This window comes from Acanthochromis polyacanthus, chromosome 4 (genome assembly GCF_021347895.1).
Source record: "Acanthochromis polyacanthus isolate Apoly-LR-REF ecotype Palm Island chromosome 4, KAUST_Apoly_ChrSc, whole genome shotgun sequence".
NCBI lineage: Eukaryota > Metazoa > Chordata > Actinopteri > Pomacentridae > Acanthochromis > Acanthochromis polyacanthus.
The window spans coordinates 29,804,185-29,824,616 of NC_067116.1; the positions used below are offsets into that span (position 1 = coordinate 29,804,185).

The following is a 20,432-nucleotide window of genomic DNA, read 5'->3' on the forward strand; positions in this document are numbered from 1 at the left end:
TCCTCATTTTCAATGCTTAGTATAGACCCAAAAGCTCAAAAAAAATCCAACAAAAAAACCTCGGATCCTACCCATAATGCAGCTTAATACCACTTTGCATTACCCTTCGTTGTATTAAGTCCATCCTCGCAATGACAATGGCAATATACAGATGTTTGCAGGGAAAACATTTTTGCCATCTTAGCTCAAGGTGAAAGCAAACTGGCATCTGTTATTTAACACTAATTAACACAACTTACAGTTCAGGCTGTTGTGAATGCCATTGTTTTTTTTTTTAACAAAACAAAATGCTGAGGATAGTGTCAGAACAAAAGTCACAAGATCACCATAGTAAATAAAAGAAGTCAAATTGTTGCGGTATCCATCCTGTTAATGACATAATTTAATTAGGACCGAATATGTTAGAAAAGAAAGAAATAAGTTACTCTACATACTTGGACAGAATAATGAAGATGTGTAATTTTTCTTTTCCTTTTTTTTATTACTATTTATTCAGGTTGATTGATTCATTATTTATTGACATCTTCCCAGCTCAGGCTGTCTTTACCAGCTTTATTACGCCTATAATTTGCCATCCTAACCTTCCTTACAGTGCAATTCTAAATTTAAATCAAAGGTCATCCAGTGCTATTTTGTATGCCACTGTTAATGATGTGTAAATAAATACACATGACAAAAAATGCAAACAGGCCAGATGTTATGGAATGGTAGAATGTAAGTGCAATGTCATGATGACCTTCCTAACAGACCAATTCTAAAAATTAAATGAAAGGTAAGTGCACTGTATTTGCTCTACAGGCTGTAAGCTAATACTGCTGTCCAACAACTGATCGAACACAATACATAATTTGCCAATGATATAGGAAAGAAATAGATAATAGATAAAATATTCCCTCTATTTACTTTGTAAATAGAGGGAATATACACTTGTTTTATAAAGTAGCCTGATCTAGGATAGTGCTGCAATATGAGTGCAATGTCGCCAGTCTGATTCAATGACTGTTGGAAATGTTATTAGAAATATAACATTTAAATACTGTATTTAAGGCTGTCATCATTGTAGTGGTAAGTAATCACATTTTGGATGTTGGTTGAGAGTTTGAAACGCTGTCAGACAGCTCGGTTTTAGTTTAGTGAACCGACCTCCACCTACAACTGTTGATCTTTGCCTGCGGTCTGCTGTCCTACATACATTGCCTGATTTTAATGCTTTCACATTTTTCTGCAGTACAGCTTGGGTTTCATTTTCTCCTCTTGCAATGAATCAGTGTGGTTCAAATCTCACAAATACAGTAGTTATATGCATATAAATGTAACAGCAGTTCTGACACAGAGGTGATTTTCCATTAAGCCTCTAGGCTCACCAAAGAAATCATCACAATTACATAATTTCTCAAAGACAGAAACTAACGAAACATAAATAATCAGTAGTTTTTTTTAAATTCCCTGACAGTATGAAGTAAGCATGTTTTCAGAAAAATAACCGAACCTAAACTTTAAACTGTGATATTTCCCCAAAACTCCTGTATTCTACACTAAGAACGTGGTCAAAGATAAACAATTTTCTCTTTGCAGACTCTGTAAATAAATACAATTTTTTCTAAATAAATAAATTAATATTTATTCTGCAACCACAAAGCTATTAGTGACTCAGTCAGGACAAACACTGATGTCACAAAAAAATCATGGAATTGTCATGTGAATTAGGCTGAACTGCAGGCTGTGTTTGCATGGAGCAGAAAGGAGACAAGAGTAGCAGGGACTTTTTTAAAAATCAGCAAATCATCTACAGTATGAAGAGCCACCATTTGTTTCCAGTATAAGAAACATCTGTGAACACTTCAAAAAATTAAATATGTCCATCCCAGCCTTCTGTTTTAACTAATTAGATATTCAACTTTTTTCTTCTTATTATTATTATTCTTTTTATTGGCATGATAATTTTATTGTACTGCAAAAAACACCCCAGAAACTGCATTGGTTTGGAGAGTCAATACAATATATTGCTGCCTCTTTCATAGAGCACCGCTGCTGTTGCATAGCAACCAGAACAACAACAACAGACATCAGTCTAGAAATCAGAAGAGGAGATGCAGATTAAGAATGAAGCAATGACGTGAAGGTATAAGCTGTATCTCCCCTCTGTTATTTTGAACAATATGAGATTACTGTACAATAAAATGGCTGAGTTAATGGTGCTGGTGAGAAATACTGCTGTGTGGTGTACAGAAACATTGCTACATGAAAATACTTCAGACCCGATTAATCTCTTTTCAAACATGTGGATGACTGACTTCCTGGTTTTGCAATTATTAATGAGTTAATACTGACCTCTTCATATGTCTGACTGATCAAGCACTGAAAAGTTTTTGTGGTAATTCGACAATGAAACATGAACTTTGTTGGACTTTGCTTTTGTTTTCACTTCAGTTGAAGATGAAAAGATGTTACCATCATGCTGGTATTAGGTGTTATCAACCAAATAAACTCAAGTCAATAATAGTCGAAGTGAGAACAAAGCTCAAAGGAACTTCAGTAGAAATCAAGTGGACTTCTCTTGTAGGTTCTTGAAGATGTTTCACCTCTTATCCAAGAGGCTTTTTAATTTCTAACTAGCAAGAAGTCCAGGTGATTTCTACTTAGGCTTTACGATTGTCAGGACATGGATGTCAGAGAATCTACACAAACATGAAAACCAAGTTGTTTTACAGTTGAAACCTTGACATCAGGACTCATAGAACAAAAATGTAATATAGGTTAGATAGCAACATCACAAACCTTAAAAGGCAGGATAAAATTCAATTTAGTCTGCACAGTAAACTGACAAAGACCAACAGAGACAGAAAGAAAAAGAAAGACAGATTCATGCCAAGGCTGGTCCATCGCACCTTTGGAGTAAATATGCCTTCAAGCGTAATCATGAAACAGTAAATTACATCTAATTACTCCTCATTGTGCCAATAAGGTGTTACATCATTCTCCTGTATTTGTTAGTACATCACATAAATATTACGGATGAGACACTAGGTAGCAATTTGGGACAGAGCTAATGACTTTTCATCCACTCAAGTGTGAGTAAACAGAAAACTGCAGAGGAAAGACACACGAGGAGGGCACGGCAGAGATTTCTGGTTCCAAAATAAAATATTCTTAAGTCTTGAAATTAAAAATCAAGATAATCAGACAGTGTGAGATGTGACAAGCTGTGCGATTCTACAGAGTGGATGCTGCTGAGCCTCTTCCGGCGAAACTAATCTGTTTTCAAAGGCTTATTTATATGGCAATGACACTAATGAAGGACATTTTGACAGTATTACAGCTCATTCATGTGCACTCAAACTAAAGTTTTTTCCCTATACGTGACAGCTTTACTGTATATACATCATAGACATGAGACATCACTCATGCTTAGGTATAGAGATTACTTCTCTATCACCCAGAAAAGACTATGCAAAACCTCTAATGGAATGTTTAGGCACTCCAGCAATAGAAGCTAAACAAAGTATGCTTTCACAGCTCAATAGGCCTTTTAAATTTCTATAACCACCTCACTGCCCCTACCACACCGCTCGCTGTCTCATTACCAAACTAAGGTGACATCTTGGCTCCTATGTTGAGCATCCAACACACCATCTGGCCCAGTATCACCTTATCCATTTACTTTCCCAAACACACACACAAACACACGGAAAGAAAGACATTTACACCTCTACATATGTATGAACACACACATATACACCTGTCAGTCTAGTAGTTGCCTGTCTCTAAGCAGAATCCATTAGACTGGACAAACAGGGGTATAGTGAGGCCAAAAATATACACTCTTTCCAATGGATTTATTTTTTGGCGGATTGGTAATAATGCTAGCTTTGCAACAGAAATGTCAACTGTGACATTTTTCTGTCACTACACTGTGAAATACTAAGTTTAGAAGACTTCCCTGTGCCAAAAAGCCCTGTAAAGGACTGGGGAGCAGTGGTAGTCCGTATGTATCTATGGGTACAATGAACCTGGGCATGGGGCCAGCATTACAGCGAGCAACTTGCTCTATTCCACCATACCCAATTTAACATCACAGCATAATTAAAGAGACTTGGCAGCCCCTAGCAGCAGATTTCATAGTCCCCTGCACTAGACTAGAGCTTGTTGGAAAGGGCTGTAGAATTCTACAGAATACCATACTATCAAGAGATGGCATGGAATTTCAATAAATAAACTAATTAACAGAATAACCATTAGTTATAGGAGAAAGTCGGCCGTCTTAGCCAGGTTTCATAGGACATCACGATGAGTTTGCATGCCATTGTAATGCAATCACAAACCCTGAACAAGGTTCCAGAGTAAACAGGTACCATGGCTACCAGTACCAATAGATTTCTTTCTCCCTGATCGCACTAGTATGCATTAGCATCCATGAATGATGCAGCACACCCACATCTTTAAGAGTTTATTAGAATGAAAATTGACTAAGTATGCAGACTGTCAAGCCAATTTGCTCTTTTGCTCTTGCTACCATGTGAGATATGAGAACATCTGGAGCAGGTTCAGCTCTGTTTTCACTGAAGTGCCTTGGAGATGATGCAAAACTTGTTTTTTTACATGAACTCAACAACCACCAAACGCTAAATAATTAGCATGCACAGTGGCCAGCTAAATAATGAACGGCTAAGGAGAAGAATTTTCAGCCTAATAGACTCCTGCCTCCCAAAACAACTTGTCAACCTCACTTTGTCATTATGGGGAAATCATAATTCAGCATTGAAATCACTTGAGAGGGTCAATAGTATCAAAATATGATACCTGGCAATTGCTCATGTTGCAGAAAAGCATATAATAAACTACAGGTTCAGACACAATTTTGGAAGCAAAATTTATAAAGAAATTTAGAAATTAAAAGCAAAGTTGTTTTCTCCCATTCCCTCTTGCAGGAGTGAGTATCAAGCCAAGAACCCAACCTACTACCCGAGCCACAGCTACCAAAATGCTCATCTGATCAGTGACCTTGGGTTGGACAGCATGTAATACATTTTCTAAAATGATTACTCATCTACTAACACCATATCATCACGATCATTCATAAATCACTCAGAGAGCAGTACTCCGCCAGGGCTGCTCAGGCATTGTATGATTATCTGCGGATGAAATTTTTAAACAATTCGTGGTCTGCAGTGGTTAATTTGTAGTAGGACTGCAATCATGTGATTGTCAGCAGGCAGCTGACGTAGTGTTCACTTGTAGTCCTAGTTACAGTGACGAGATGGTGCTCTCTCACAATGATACGGAAATCCTGAACCAATCCGTGGATCCAGACTATAAGCCGCATCACTGTCAAACTCTAATCAATTGGTCCTTGTGTCATTTTTTACCTTCCTTGAAAATTTCATCAAAATCCATTTTGCTAACAGACAGACAGACAAACCAATGCCAATTGTCACATAACTCCACTGCGTTCCTTGGCAGATTAATAAAAATTGTACAACAGCTTATGACAGATTCATTTAAAAAGCCATTCTTCCTGTGAGTAGAAAGTGCTACTTTCTGTACACCATAAGAGGTTTCCCAGGACAGAGGCATCAGATAAATGTGAAAAAAAAGAAAAGAATTAAATGATTTTAAAAAAATAGACTGAATAGTAAATATAATGCTACATATAACAATTCCGTTTGCTTCCATCTGAATTTTCTTTGGCCTATTGTGACTTTTGAGATGAAAGGTGATGGGTGGTGATTAGTGTTCCATAAATTATAATAAATAAATAAAAGTGCATTCTTTTTGGTACATTATTTCATGTCAACTTTTGGATGGACAATATTCCTTTTACAAATGATACACTGAATTCCTAAGCAATAACACCTGACACAACCATGGTCACGATCGGGTCATAGTTAATAGGTTATGGTTAGAAATATTTACGAGGTGTTATTAACAAATGTAGCAATGAATCCATAGACAATAGTGGCCACATTGCAGTCTCAGTGGGCTCGTTTCATTATGAAAGTCTTGGAAATGGAAGGAGAATTCAGTGTGTCATGGGCATTTCAGTAGCACCTTATGGTCACCTAGCATTACATAGGTTTTGCTTCAACATTTCATTTTGTAAAGCTTTGAGTAAAAAAATCTTGTTGTGCGCATTAACAATTTATCTACGAATCTCTTATTTACTCCTTCCTCTTTTCATGGTCAAAGTTTGCCATTTTCACAATACATTGCTGACTCTGCAACAACCATCCACCTCACAATTGCAATGATCATAACAAGAACGCAGTACACAAGAAACAGCGTCATAATTCATTCAGCAGCTCTCATTTTCCTTCACAGGCTGTTTGTGTGCATAGGCTAACATCATTGCCTATGTTCAGTTTACAGCTGCCTCTCCATCATCATTGAAGCAAATAGCTTCATGCATTACATAGCTGTACGGCCATTTTGGAAAAGGGCCCCCATAAATAATGACTACAAGTGAAATGGAAACTACGGGAAAAGCTGTTACTTTTCACCACGCTGTGTCTACTTCTGTTGTTCACAATGCGATGTCTGAAATATGCATGAGGCAAAATGTGTCCCTGCTACAGCTGTAGTGATGAAGTGCAAAAGACAAGAGGAAAGGAGTGGGGGGAAAAAAAGGAAAAGATTGATTTTTTTTTGTGAAATGAATCTTAAAAATGGGGCAATGTTATGGCATTTGTATCGCCCACCCCTTTCCGCAATAACAGTGGCTTGTGTTGGCAGTGCGCCAAAGGTTCAAATGTCCTTCATTTAATATTGAGAAAAGAAAAAAAATAAGCTGCTTATTTATTTATTGTAATGCAAGGGTCATGAATATGCATGAGCAACTATCAATGCTGTCACCTTGAGCACAGGAGCTCGCATGTATGTGTGTGTTAATGCGGATTGGAGTTTAGGTGTGTGGATGTGTGTGTCACCATTTAGAAAAACAAAAGGCCGGAAAACAGTTTAAACAAAGCAGCCAAGGACGTTCTCTCCCTCTTTCTTTGACATTTACCTGACCGAGCAACAAACAGCCAATTCCGAAGGCACTGAACCTATTCAACATTTTTTGGAGTGTTTTAAACAGAGCGACTGTTAAATTCAAACTACATCCCTTTAACTTTAAGAGGTTTTGTACACTCTATTGTATAATTCACTGTGTACTGAACTTTACTGCTGGTAAGCCAAAGCTTAAATACAGCTCAAAACCAACTTTGCCACACCCAATCACCAACAAGAACACGGACACTAAAACACTAAATCCAGAAATGTTTTTTTTTTTGCAAAATTCATTGAAGTAAATTTCCATACAGCTCATAACAATGATGGCAACATAATGCGGTATAGCTGCACATATTCATTCCCTTGATGTGAACACTGCATCCAATAAATAATTTAATAACCCTTTCAGCCTTTTTCCTCATTTGAGCATCTCTTATTGTACAGATTTTGAACTGATGATCTATTTTACAGATCCACTCCATAAAATGCCAAATTACTCGCACAGAGGTCTCCAGGACTTCAGCTACAAAACACTGTTAAACCAATGAATGTGAATTTGCTCGATATATTACACGCTTTCTTGTATACTTTTGTACAAGGCCAGTGCATTTGTATATAACTCGCATCACGTAAAACATGAAATAGTTCCTTTCAGTTTAAACACAATACTTCAGTCCCATTTCCACAGTTAATAAAAGTACAAGCCCAATTTCTGGTAAAAGAAGTGAGAGAAAGTAAAAGCGAAAAGACAAACATTAATTGTAGGTCTGTGATGGATCTGTTATGTTCTAAAAACAAGGGATGTAATTGAATCTAATCTCGACGTTGGGCATAAATCGTGTGGTGCCGGCTCTTTCTTCCAAAAAACATATGCTCCAGTGGAACTAAACTGCACTTGAGGGGGACACATTTTCTGCTAGATTACATTTATCGGTGACATATCACAAGTAAGTTTCTAATTAACATATTTTTGCCATTTGTTTTACTGCTTTCCATGCCTCTCCTTTTCAGTGAACTGATCATATATTAGATGGGGACGGCCTGCTCACCCTGTTAACCCTGAGAATGAAGAAGCTTCAAACACGATGTGAAAGGGTCCTATTTAAACCCACATCATGGTATTTTCCTAAAGCTATCCACACAGAATGGGTGAAACTAAGAATAATGATCCTGCATGGGATGTGAATCCTACTCTCCTGGATGAAAGACCTGTGGCTGACATGTGCTTCCAACCTCCTCTCCTGCATCTTTATTGGGATTTTGTGGCACAGTAGGCTTTCCTCCTATGTCACAGCCTTATCTTTCGAGGAGATAATGCATTTATTTCACTATGTAAATGATAACGCAGTGTGCGTAGGAATATAATTTCTGGGAGACAGGATTGGAGATGGAATTTTTTATTTTTTTTAATGGGCATCATTTCTGCAAGGGATCTAATACAGGGCATCCATATATTAATAAGAGCAGGTAGGATTCTTTGATTTTTAAAGGTCTTTGTTGTGCTGCTAGCATCATTTATATTTATTTATTGTGCCATATTCCACTTTTATCTAATTGAAGATGATAATTTCTAAATTTCAGTGAGAAATGATAAACGTGCTTCATAAAAGTGTCCTGAGTCCAATTAAAGGCGTTATTAATGTCTTGCAAATTGGCTTGGACAGCCCTTAAATGAAGATATTAAAGATATTCCATATTAACTTTTCGGCATATTATAATTCAAATGATTTGAGAGGAAACTAGACTTCTGTGCTTCATCCTGGCTTAGTTTTCAGGCTTCAGATAGTATAAATCTGTAAGTCCACAGTAAGAATAGGATGCAGTGGCACAATGGGTTAGCCACAAACTAACACTGACTTCTAGCTGTCTTATTTTGATTACTGCAGCTTTAATTTTGTCCTCTTTTTGATGCAACATCTCCCTGGCTACTGCCAGACTGTATGTTTATTCTCAACTACAGATAATGAAGAAGCCGATATCTCTGATGTCCAAGAAGTTGAAGATCAGATGATCACTAATTTAATGTTGGTTCTGTTATATACATATTCCTTGATTCTTAAGGGCAAAACTAAAAAAAAAAAAATGCTTTTCTAGATGTAGCTGGCTGAGTAAATGAGACACACAAGACTGCCATCGACTTTCTCAGAGATTGTAAATCAAATATGTTGGCACATTAATATTTTCTGGCAATATATCTGGTTCCACTTTCAGCTCTCAGCAGCACAGACACTTTCTGCCAATTCACAATCTCTATTATTAACCAGATCGTACTTGAGTCTGCTTTGGATTGTAGCTGCTTTCCCCCCACCATCAAGTACTCTAAATTTATTTCTTTGCTTAATAATTTGGTTAATCTCTGTTTGGAAAGCAGTTTGTTCTGATTAAACTTCCATTATTCGGTACAGGACAGTAAAACTGAGGATTAAGGCGCCGAGTAAACTATCTGTGCACATGTGTGGTATACCAAAATGTGCTCTTTTAACAAAACTCTATTGGGAACGTCTTACTGACATGGTAGTTTTAGATTTCAGTGGTGCTTAAATTTGGAAACAGGCCAGTAATCAGAAGCACAAAAAGCACAAACATTACACTAAAGACACTAACAGATTAATTTAAAACATGAAGTTTTACTTCAAGCACATGATGTTCTTGTTGATTCAGGATTATGTTGTGTGATACGCCTCTCTAGCTAAAGCCACTGGGAAATATCCTAATTATTTTTGTAATTTCGGTACTGGAGATCACAAGGGATGCCATTAATAACTCATATTTGTCCTTGTCCATTGCAACAGCTGGGCCACATGTCAACTGTTAAGGCAACAGCAGCCAAGAAGAACCAGTCAACCCGGCGAGTAACATGATTTCCTTACAAGAATATACAACAATTCAAGTGGAAAAATACAACCATTTCCTCTAGCATCCGCATTTTGCTGATGTTATCTCAGTGATTGCTGGTTAGATTGCCAAACATTTCTAAAATTCACAGACCACATTGTTGCATCGACAATACGTTTGATTTTAATGATCCTTTACTAAAGCACTGCTTACATTGCTTGGGATTTTCGTGTGAGAGAAATATAATGCCTTTTAGGGGCTTTGTTTCAAATGCATAAGTTGGAACTTTACTGACTATGATTATTATAGTAATTTTTTGTATTATTTATAAGGTCCCTAATGACTAATGCTTTAACTGTTTTTCAATGTACACATTTATACGTACACAATCTGTCTATAGTCACACGAATGTGGTGGCGCAACACCTGAGTTTCAAACATAGCACAAACCTTAGTGTTTCTTTGATATTTCAGAGATTTAGTGACTACAGCCCTGCAAATGAAAATAGACCTGAGGCTACTGGTGATGGTTCTTGTACTATTCATGATTCAAATCATTTCAATCAGAACTAGAGCATGACAATGATGAAGCTAGCTCAGACAGTATGAGACCTAAATTGTGCTAACTACATGAGAAGCAATGCTCTTTCCTGAAAATCCTTGGCCACTGAATTTCCCTTCGGGGATGAATAAAGTGATTCTATTCTTAAAAAAAATTGGATTGATGAAAATCGTTTCGGATATTAGATGCCAGTGTAAGAGTAGTTACAGAAGGCTGTGTAGGATGACAGTATAAACCAGAACAGAACTGATATAGGTAACAGTAATTGATTAACATTTGTTATTACAAGAAAAGTGCTTCTAATCATAATAATAATATATTACGGTACATATTATTTTGATATTCTAAAACATATGACCTGGTAACAAGACTGAGTCCCGATCTCCACGAATGTCCATGTCTGTCAGTTGGTATTGTAGAATAAATACTGGCACCACAACGACAGTGAATTCTAACAAAAATGTGTGTCAGAAACATCAATATTAGGCATTTATCATCATCCCACTCCCAGTAATCACAGTTTTTTTTCCTTGGAAAATGGTCTAGTATGTTCTAAATAGGCTGCACAGTGGCGTAAGTGGTTAGCACTTTGCCTTGCAGCAAGAAGATCCCTGGTTCGAATCCCGGGGTGGGCCTGGGATCTTTCTGCATGGAGTTTGCATGTTCTCCCTGTGCATGCGTGGGTTTTCTCTGGGTACTCCGGCTTCCTCCCACAGTCCAAAAATATGCTGAGGTTAATTGATGACTGTAAATTGCCCGTAGGTGTGAATGTGAGTGTGATTGTTTGTCTGTGTATGTAGCCCTGTGACAGACTGGCGACCTGTCCAGGGTGTGGACGAATGGATGGATGGATGTTCTAAATAACATATGCAATTGCAAAAAGTGTACAAACCTGCAAGACTATGCCTGTTCCTGCAGATGCTAAAACATGGTGCAGATTTAGCTTTAAGATCAACAGCTTTTTAAATAAAAAAAAAATAAAAAAAATAAAACAAGTAACATAACAGTCTCTGACAGCCACGTGAAAAGGCCATATCTTTAACAGTTAACACTGAAGAACAGCAGTTTGGATCAGAGCAGATTGTATTCTGTTTTTTCCTCTGTATTTCTCTATTGCTTTTTTAAAAGTTAGATTCAGAATCAAGTGAAGGTTAAGACTGCACAAAACTTAAAAATTATCCAGACACACACACTCAGATCCTTGAATCCATCCAGACAGACGCCAACACACACACAAGCAAACCACATGAACATGGGGAAAAAATACCAGTGTGGAGAAGTTAAGTTGTGAGTGGAGGTGACAGAACCCCTCCAGGGAAACCCAAACACAAGAAGGGCCATGCTTATTCCTGCCTTCTATTTCCTCCACTCTGTTTGTGTGTCTGTGTGCATGTGTGTGCTGCCTCCCACAGGATCCTCCTTCAATGACTACAAAACTAGGACGAAGCCAGAGGAATAAGAGAGAAAGAGACACATGCAAGAGAAAAAGGACATAGGAGGAAAGTGAGAAGGTAGAGGGTGAGGAGGTCAGGATGGACAGAAAGGCAGAAACAGACGAGGGAAAAGGCCAACCTGCACTAAGGGAGATCAAGACGGACCGAGAGAAAGAGACATAGGAAGAGGCAGTCACGAAGAAGAAGAAGAAAAATTGCGAAAAATTCCCCATCTGTGAAGTTGCCTGCATCTTGACGAAATTCACATCTACAATGGATCTTCTCTTCTAAACCCCTCTGGAGTGTCGACAGTGCACAGAAAATTCGGAATAATGCAACATGTTGAAATATTTCAGGAACTATTTCAGATATTAAATAGTGTGTACATGCACTGGGAAATGGCCTAGTTTGCAGTTTAAATGCCCTAGTTTAGTTTTTTTTAAAGCCCAATGCTTAATTCAGCATAAAGTAAACATAAAGGGAGTTTAAACAAGACAGACACCATACAAGGAGTTATATATACATATTTTTTTTTCCCTTTTCTTCCATGGTTTGACAGCATTTAAGGGTGAGTAGCTTATTCCATGAAACACATTGCTTGCTGTAAGACGCAGTACTTCAAATTAGCTGCTAGCAACAAAGTGACTCAATACGAGGTGCAAAAATGAGTGGACACTAATTATTAAAGAAAAGAAAATCCAATTTTCTGACAATATTCTGTCCCAGTGTAAGCTTATAATGCCTAATAAATATGTCCCTAACACTAACCATGTTATTTTTGTTTTTTTGACAAACCCACTTCCCGTATTTTTATCTACTTTTGCATAAGTTTGCATTTTTCGGCTACCCATAATGTCTTTTGACAGCACACATAGCTGAGTCAACTGTGGATTCAGGTGAAAACAGTGTGAGCAACCAAGAACGAACGAAAAACGAGGCAAAGCAGAAAAGATATATATACACACACACACACACACACACACACACACACACGATACAAAGTGAGAGGCTTGCAATTACATTTCTGTAGGAAATGTCAATTTCTTTGCAACAAGATGGATGACAACATGGATGTTCTTAAGGTTTGCAGCAAACAAACATGCTACAGTGCAACTTTGATTGCAAACTAGTCCTGCAAGAAGCCATTATTTTCATTATTGATTATTTTGCAAATAATCATTCTTAGTTTTGGGATTTTTGTTTTTCAAAACAGTGTGAAAAATACCCAACATCTTCCCAGACATGATGTCATCACGTCTTGTTTTGTCGAGGCAAAAGCTTTGATATGAAGCTCTGACTTAGCATCTGACTCATGCATCAGGTTGAGCTTTTCCTAAACTAATCCGCAACTGTTCCTTTTGAATTTCAGGCCACTGATGTTCATTTATTTCGATATTAAAAGCGAGTTGTGAATTCATGTTGCCGAGCGCGAAGAGGACCAACCGCAGTGCTGCTACTTCTGATCTCAACAACGAGACCACTATCCCAGCATGTGATAACTTAATGACCATGCTCCATCGCCGAGACATCAAAGACACTACTTTTACCCACAGAAGACTTCTTTGAACCAGCATGGCACAGGACGACACAATAGTCCTTATGAGGACAAAGAGCCGAGTCCCACAGCAATTACACTGTGGCTCATCACTCTCATGCGGTCCTATTGTTTTGCTCTTTCTGTCCTCATCTCACATTGTTTTTATCATTCTTAGGAATATTATATCCTGTCTGCCTTTTCCCAATGCTCTTCATGACTGTCCGTTGCTGGCTTTCCCCCCGTTGTCCTTTTATTCATTTTGCTCATGGTGAAGTCTTCCAAGATTTGATGTGCAGCAGGATGTTAGAAGCTGTTCCGAATCTTATATTGACTGCAGGTATTACTGTATACCTATTTTATTAGTGTCAATACTTAAATAATGATGTCGTTTGAATAGAAGCCATATTTCCGAAAATAGCTATGCCTTTCTGCGATGGTGAAGCAGTATTTTGCTTATAGCTGACAGTCGACAGATATGGTGAGTCCACAAAGTCCATCTATGAAAAAGTTTTAAACCAGCCAACATATCTTATGCGGCAAAGCATCTGAGCGGCAGACACGCTGATTTGCTGAAAAGATTCAGAGAGCGAAAGGTTTGCAAATGTAACGTCGTTCCTTCATGTCCATCCCTTCAAATGTAACTCAAACTAATGTGTTTTTTTTTTAAACAAGCCAACTTCTTTTGCCATCAGAGTTCAACAATGTAATTCAGAAAGAGGAAAATGTTGCTTTATCTTATTGTTAATTTACTAGTGCACATTTCACACTGGCAGCATTAAATGACATCACTGCAAGCTGCTAATAATCAGCTGTTTGCAAGTATGCAGATCAAAAACTGCAGCTAAAAATGATCAGCTGAATTCCTGTAAAAGAAATAAAGAGGAAATTTGGTGATCAAAATGTACACCAAAGTACTGCTCCCACCATATGAGGGTGGAGAGACATAAATGTGTAAAAAATCGATGATTCTGTATAACAGCGTCACCATTTTGGCATTGTGACAACATGGATGTGTGGTCTACCACGCATTTTTGATGGCTCTGTTTTAGTAATTGCTCAGTCTTTCCAAATCTTGATTAATGGATATTCAAGACTTTGGGTGCATCATAAGCCTCAGTTCCAAATTCCCACCCAAGCACTCCTATTCACCTGCGCTAATCCTGCACCTAAAAACACGAGGATATGAGGGTCCTTCCCATTCTGCTGACTGTTCTTTTCTGATTGTTTCTCTTTTATAAAGACATGTCACAGTTGATTTGATTGATAATGACTCTTTACCACGTTTATTTCTTCCTATCCAACCCTTTTACAAAATGCGTTCCTGCGACTGCACACATCTAGCCATGAAATTACCCAGTCACTCACCACGATCTGTCCACTCACTCCATGCACCACTGCATTGCACTATCATGTCACTGATAATGACTGAAGTGCTAAACGAATCCACAGAAATAGCGGCCGTCTCTCCAGAATTGCTAAAGAACTGACTCTCTGTCCTCCTATGTGATGCGGTACAACTCATACTGTAGGCTGCAAGACATGCCTTCAATAGCAAATGAAATAAATACTGATCCCACTGTAGTCTGCCATCACTGAACCGATTACTTCAACCAATGCACACACTTCTTATTAACTCAGTCAGAAATTTAACTTTCAACTATTCCTTGGATCATCAATTGTATTTCTTTTGCTCTGGTCATTTTAATGTGTCAAATGTCTGTAATAAGTGTCATAAATTTCTGATTGCACAGAACATTTGCAAGTGTTAAACAATCAAAGTTTGTAAAACACACTGCACATCATAACGTCCAGTAAACTTAATCCTATAATACAAAGAGACACTACATTTTATTTTCATTTGTATTTGAGGTACACACTGGAAATATTGTTTACATTAAATACCAAACAGGAAAAATCAATGCATCTTCATGCTTTAAACCTAAATTATTTTATGCACATTTTGATTACCAATGCATTAAGACTGGACCGACTAAGCTTTTTTCCCTTCTTTTTTCCAAATGAAAGGCATATTGTGAGACTACGATACAACGAGAACATGCTCAGAGAGAGTTGTTCCCTCACATTTCACTATTTATTTATTTTTTTTACATTTTTTCAAATGCAACACACATCGCAAAGCGGCTTGTGCTGCAACAAAGCCACAGATCTGCAATCTTGTTGTTCTTTTCGGTGCAAGATACATTGTTTTCTGGACCTAATCTCCCTTTATCACAAAATGAGAAAATCCACAAGAGATTGTCTGGGTCTCGGTTTCTAAATGAGGATTTTCCATGCTGTGTGACTAATATGTAAGCTTCTATAATCTCCCAGTTTAAGTGCATTTGCTTTCTGTGTATTTGCCCGTGCAACACGTTTGAGGAAAGGAGATGACAGGAGAGGAGCGGTGAGAAGAAAGGAGGAGACGAGCGGCGAGGTTACAAGTATCTGTGTAGCTGGAAGGAAAGGGATACGCGGTAAATGATTATGCAGGCCGCTGCCAAGACAATGACATTAACACCCAGACCTTATCAAGGACACTGTCAGCATCTCTCTCCCTCTGTGCACACACACACACTGTCACACAAACATATCGATACACAAAAACGTGCTCACATCCAAGAAGGAAGAGGCTAAGAGACAGAGAGAAAGACAGAGAGGAGGTGGAGGGCATTATCTTGATGAAACAGCGCTTGATACAGTAGCCCGAGCCAACCTGAACACAACTCTGCTTTCTTTTAATGGAGATTACACAGTCAAGGTCCAGCCTGAGCTCATCTTATTTAACACTGCATACAACTACATCACTGCAAGTGCGTGTATGTGTGTGTTTGCGGCAGTGTGCCTGATCTAATGCGCTGCTATCTCGCCACACATCAGCCATCGTTACTGCACACCTCCTGACCTCCCATCTGGCAGCCAATCAAATCCCCCACTTTTGCTGGCCAATGGGAGCACACATCAATACAAAACACCTCGCCATCATTCCGTCATCACAAGGTCTACCAATTACATGTCTGATTCTGGGTTTTTAGCAGCAAAATACGCTACTGTTGTCATCTGTAGGACATAAAAGACGCCTTCTGAAGTCTGACGAATCTGAAAAGGTTATACCTGCTCTGCTCACTTATGCTTTCTGAAATGCATTAAGCATTGTCATCTAGAAAACTACTGGTTCTGACATCTTGACTTTCCTACTTAGGTGCTTTAAACTGATGTTAAATTCACTTAGAGGTAGTGTTTAAATGTCCTGTCGCTTAACTTTAGCATTTTAAAATCCAGCAGATGCCCTGAGTCAAGACCTGAATAATTCGTAGACCTCGATCTTGTGACCTTTTTCAATACTGTACCACACAGTTGTTCCTTTTTTCTCCCTTTTGTCTTGCCGTTTTTAGAATGTTTCTTCTTTCTGTGGCATTGTATAGTTTGTATTCAGATTATACATACCTCCTTGTCTACATATTTTCTTGCCCGGTTTCCTGGCACATTCCTTGGATATTCTTTTGACTGTAAAATGAATAGAAAACTAAAGAATAACATGGAGCCCCTGGACGCGCAATGCACACTGGAGCTGGCATGCACACACACGCACGCACGCACGCACATACACACACATACAGAGCTGATTCAGAACGACTTAGAGAGGAAGGAAGGGGGAAATAAAGAAAGAATGAATCACACCAGCTCAATCACAGCAGTATTCAGTCTATCAGTCAGCCAGCCAGTCATTCAGCTAGTCAGCCAAATCAATCGGTGATGATCATGACAACGACTGTCTTGTTTAATGAACTGTAGCCATTGTGGCAGAGCACAATACGCTATGATGAGCTACAGGCATGAGAGAGGGGAAAAGGGAGAGAGTCTGCAGAGGAGGGCAAATAAAGCAATGAGGAGAATGAGGAGCTGGGGATGAGAGGGGAATCTGTTCGAGAAGCAAGACAGACAGGATTGAGCTGGAGCAGTACAGGTCAGGAAGGACAGAAGATGGAAGAAAAAATATGGAGAGCAGCTACGGAGAGAAATGAAAAGAGGACAAAATGACCTCAATGGATGCAACTCACACATGTGCATATCCTCTTTCACAAATCACACTTTCACACTCATGTAGTATAAGTCATGTCATGCACATTAAACATGCACAAAGTCATGCTTTCCATCTACCGGGAGACATACAGGGACAGAGACAGAAATGCACTCTCACGTAGGTAACGACAAACCCCAAAAACACAATCTTCTCTCTCCCAGAAGGTTGTGGATTTAATTCCCTACACCCTGCCTCCCGCTGTCCCCACAACCATCCTACCCAAGACGAACTCACCATCCTCAGTGGGGACGTAGATGTTTAGATAGAGGCAGTCCTCGCTCTGATCCTGGACATAAGTGGACACCACGTCAATGCTGTTGGTAAACCACACTGGCAGCATGACGTCCGGCAGGCGGCCCTCCACAATGCTCTGAGGACACACCGGGGCAAAGTGTGTGGCGTTGCGGATGTCCGGCCATGACAACGGTGGCTCGGGCGGCTGAAAGCGGCGCTCGCCTGTGGGTGGAGCCGCATACGGTACTCCTAGAAACTGTACAACAGGACCCAGGATCTCATTGTTGAGTTCCTTCTTGATGCCACGCAGCTTGCCATTGGTGACGGTGACCACCGGGTCGGTCTCATCGAGTTTCTGAGCCGACACGGAAGCCGGACACGCCTGAAGAAGCAGCAGTCCCAGCCATATTAGAGTGGACATCCCCCAGCAGGCGTTTAAGGAACCTTCAAGCCCTATACAAGCCATCCTCCTGCTCCCACTCTTGGCAGTTTGAAGTAGCTGGCAACCAGTCCTCGAATGGTGCCTCCACTGGGACATGGCTGCTACTCCTCGTTTTCAACTTGTTTGCTGCGTGTTTTCTTGTCTTCTCTGAGTAATAAGAAAAAAAATCCTGACTTTATGTCTCTCACTTATGCCATGCAGATGCAAACACAAAACACACAATCACATTCACACACGGGCATAAGCAAGTGGGCAAACTCCGGAGCAGACAATAGTCGCGGTTGCTAATGTTCCTGTTTGAAACCCAGGCAGTGCAAACCATCCAGCGGAAATGTAGCAGCCATCAGTTTCCTCCAGTTTGGTGAAGGGGAATCTAAGAAATATTCCTCACAATATCGAAAATATTCCTCAGAAAGGTCCTGTCAAGAGCCGATGCAGTGAAGAAGAAAACAGTAAAGATTTCATCTTTAAGCGCCACTTCTCAGCAGGTAGACTAGCCAGTCAGTGATGAGGGCTTCCATCATTTTGGGGGCGAGCATACTGCCTTGGACAGCAGCGGAAGCAGGAGTACAAGTCCAGCGTTTGTGACAATCTGACTTGAAACCCTCCGAGTCAAGTCCAAAGTCTGTCCTCTGCAACACAGAAAAAAGCAACATTTAGCATCCACACAAAGAGAAGTCACAATATTCTCAATTCAGTATCTTTTCCTTTCACTTATTTTTATTATCCTCTACGCGACATTAAAAGATAGACTGTTAGCAGAAGTGCCATTTAATTGGTCTCAGACCTACATGCACAGACATCAATCAGTTTCAGAGGCACACGATATCTATTTATAGCACATGACAGAAGGTAATATTACTCAACAGCAACAAGCAAAGTGTCGGTTAGTATCTGTGGTGACAAGTTTGTCCTACAGTTTAATTTTATACCCTTCTGTCAGAGTGACACTGCATGCCAGTGAGAGGGGATAATTTTGGGAGAGTCCCATTGACTTGGAAGTGTGCTGCCAACAGCAATAAGACTTACAGTATAAGCCACAGGCCTTTTGGATAAAAGTGGATATCATGACAGGCTTTTAAATGCCAGCGCTCAGTGCCAATGTGGGATGTAGCATGCCCTTTATGCAAGCAGCCAGAATGTTGGGGTGTGTGACATTCGCACAGGAGACCAGAGTTTGTGTCATGTCACAGAATGCTTATTAACATTCCACAGTAACCTTTCCTATCTTTAACTGGACTGTCATCTAAAGAAGCACACTTTCAATTCATAGCATATGCCAGTGTAACAAGGATTTCTTCTTACGATCAAAGCTGAATATGCTGAACTCTTAACATCTAACATTTGTGGGCTGTAATACTGCTTTGGACAACTGTTGTCACATCTGCTAGTGCCATTTTCTAAAAAAGGAAGCCATGCATTGCATTTGTTTCCTACTCCGTCCCATCCTACCTGCTCTTCCTTCATTACTGCTTGTTTGGTGAGATCTAAGGGTGTCATATGTGCAAAGATAGTGATGGGCGTGGGAGCAAAGAAGCATGTAAACTCAAATCTATATTATAAGCTTGTGTACTTGCAGTTTGCGCAAATGTACGTATATGTGTGTTGGTGTGTGCATGCTTAATGTAGAACATGAAGGCTTGTCATCCCGAGTACAGGCTTTTCTTTTCTATTTTTTTTTCCCAGCACACTGCCTAGGAGTCAGTGTTCCACCTGGATGAGCTCACCTTCACATTTCATACACTGAGGTAATCCTGTTTAGCTGCACACGCACACATACATACGGTGACAACGCAAATTGTCTAGTTGGCTAACAAAAATGCACTGCAGACATAGAAACACCTCAAACAATCAGAGACAACCTAAAGGAGATGCAACACGATTACATACACTTCAGACTAGACGCAATTCGCAACCTGGGAAAATGACTGTGGGATGAGTGGCACACAGGTATTGAACAAGATGTACAAAGATTTACAACATCGACAGCAAGGAAGCTATAAGGTGAAGAAAAAGTGTTGGTGGGGGGATGACACAAGGAGACAGAGATTGAATTGGAGTATATAGACAGAAAGCTTACATTCCCACTTTGTGTGTGTCTGTGCATGAAAGAGTGTTTGATCACGCAATCAAGAAAACTATAGTTAACTGAAGAATCATGATAGCAGAGGAAAGTAAGAGGCTGAAACGATATTAGTTTATGCATCAGTCAGCACCATAGACGTCAGTTTAGGGGGGGACGGTGGGGATGTGCCCCCCCCCACTTTTTGTCAGGGGTCATTTTGTCTCCAACACACTCAAATTCTTCACATGTAAGCC

General features: G+C 39.4%; 1 protein-coding gene across 5 annotated transcripts in view; it reads right to left on the reverse strand.

Moving 5' to 3' along the window:
- nlgn1 (neuroligin 1) overlaps nt 1-20,432 on the reverse strand; it is a 443,569-nt gene that overhangs the window by 281,444 nt on the left and 141,693 nt on the right. For 3 of the 5 annotated variants that reach the window (XM_051947583.1, XM_051947584.1, XM_022192735.2), the window contains exons 2-3: nt 17,672-18,745; nt 16,801-16,860 (exon numbers count right to left, since the gene is read on the reverse strand). In XM_051947583.1, the coding sequence (XP_051803543.1) occupies nt 16,801-16,860; nt 17,672-18,209 (598 nt within the window). In that variant the 5' untranslated portion in view covers nt 18,210-18,745. The remainder of the gene's footprint in view (nt 1-16,800; nt 16,861-17,671; nt 18,746-20,432) is intronic. The other 2 variants (XM_051947585.1, XM_022192734.2) reach the window with 1 other exon arrangement.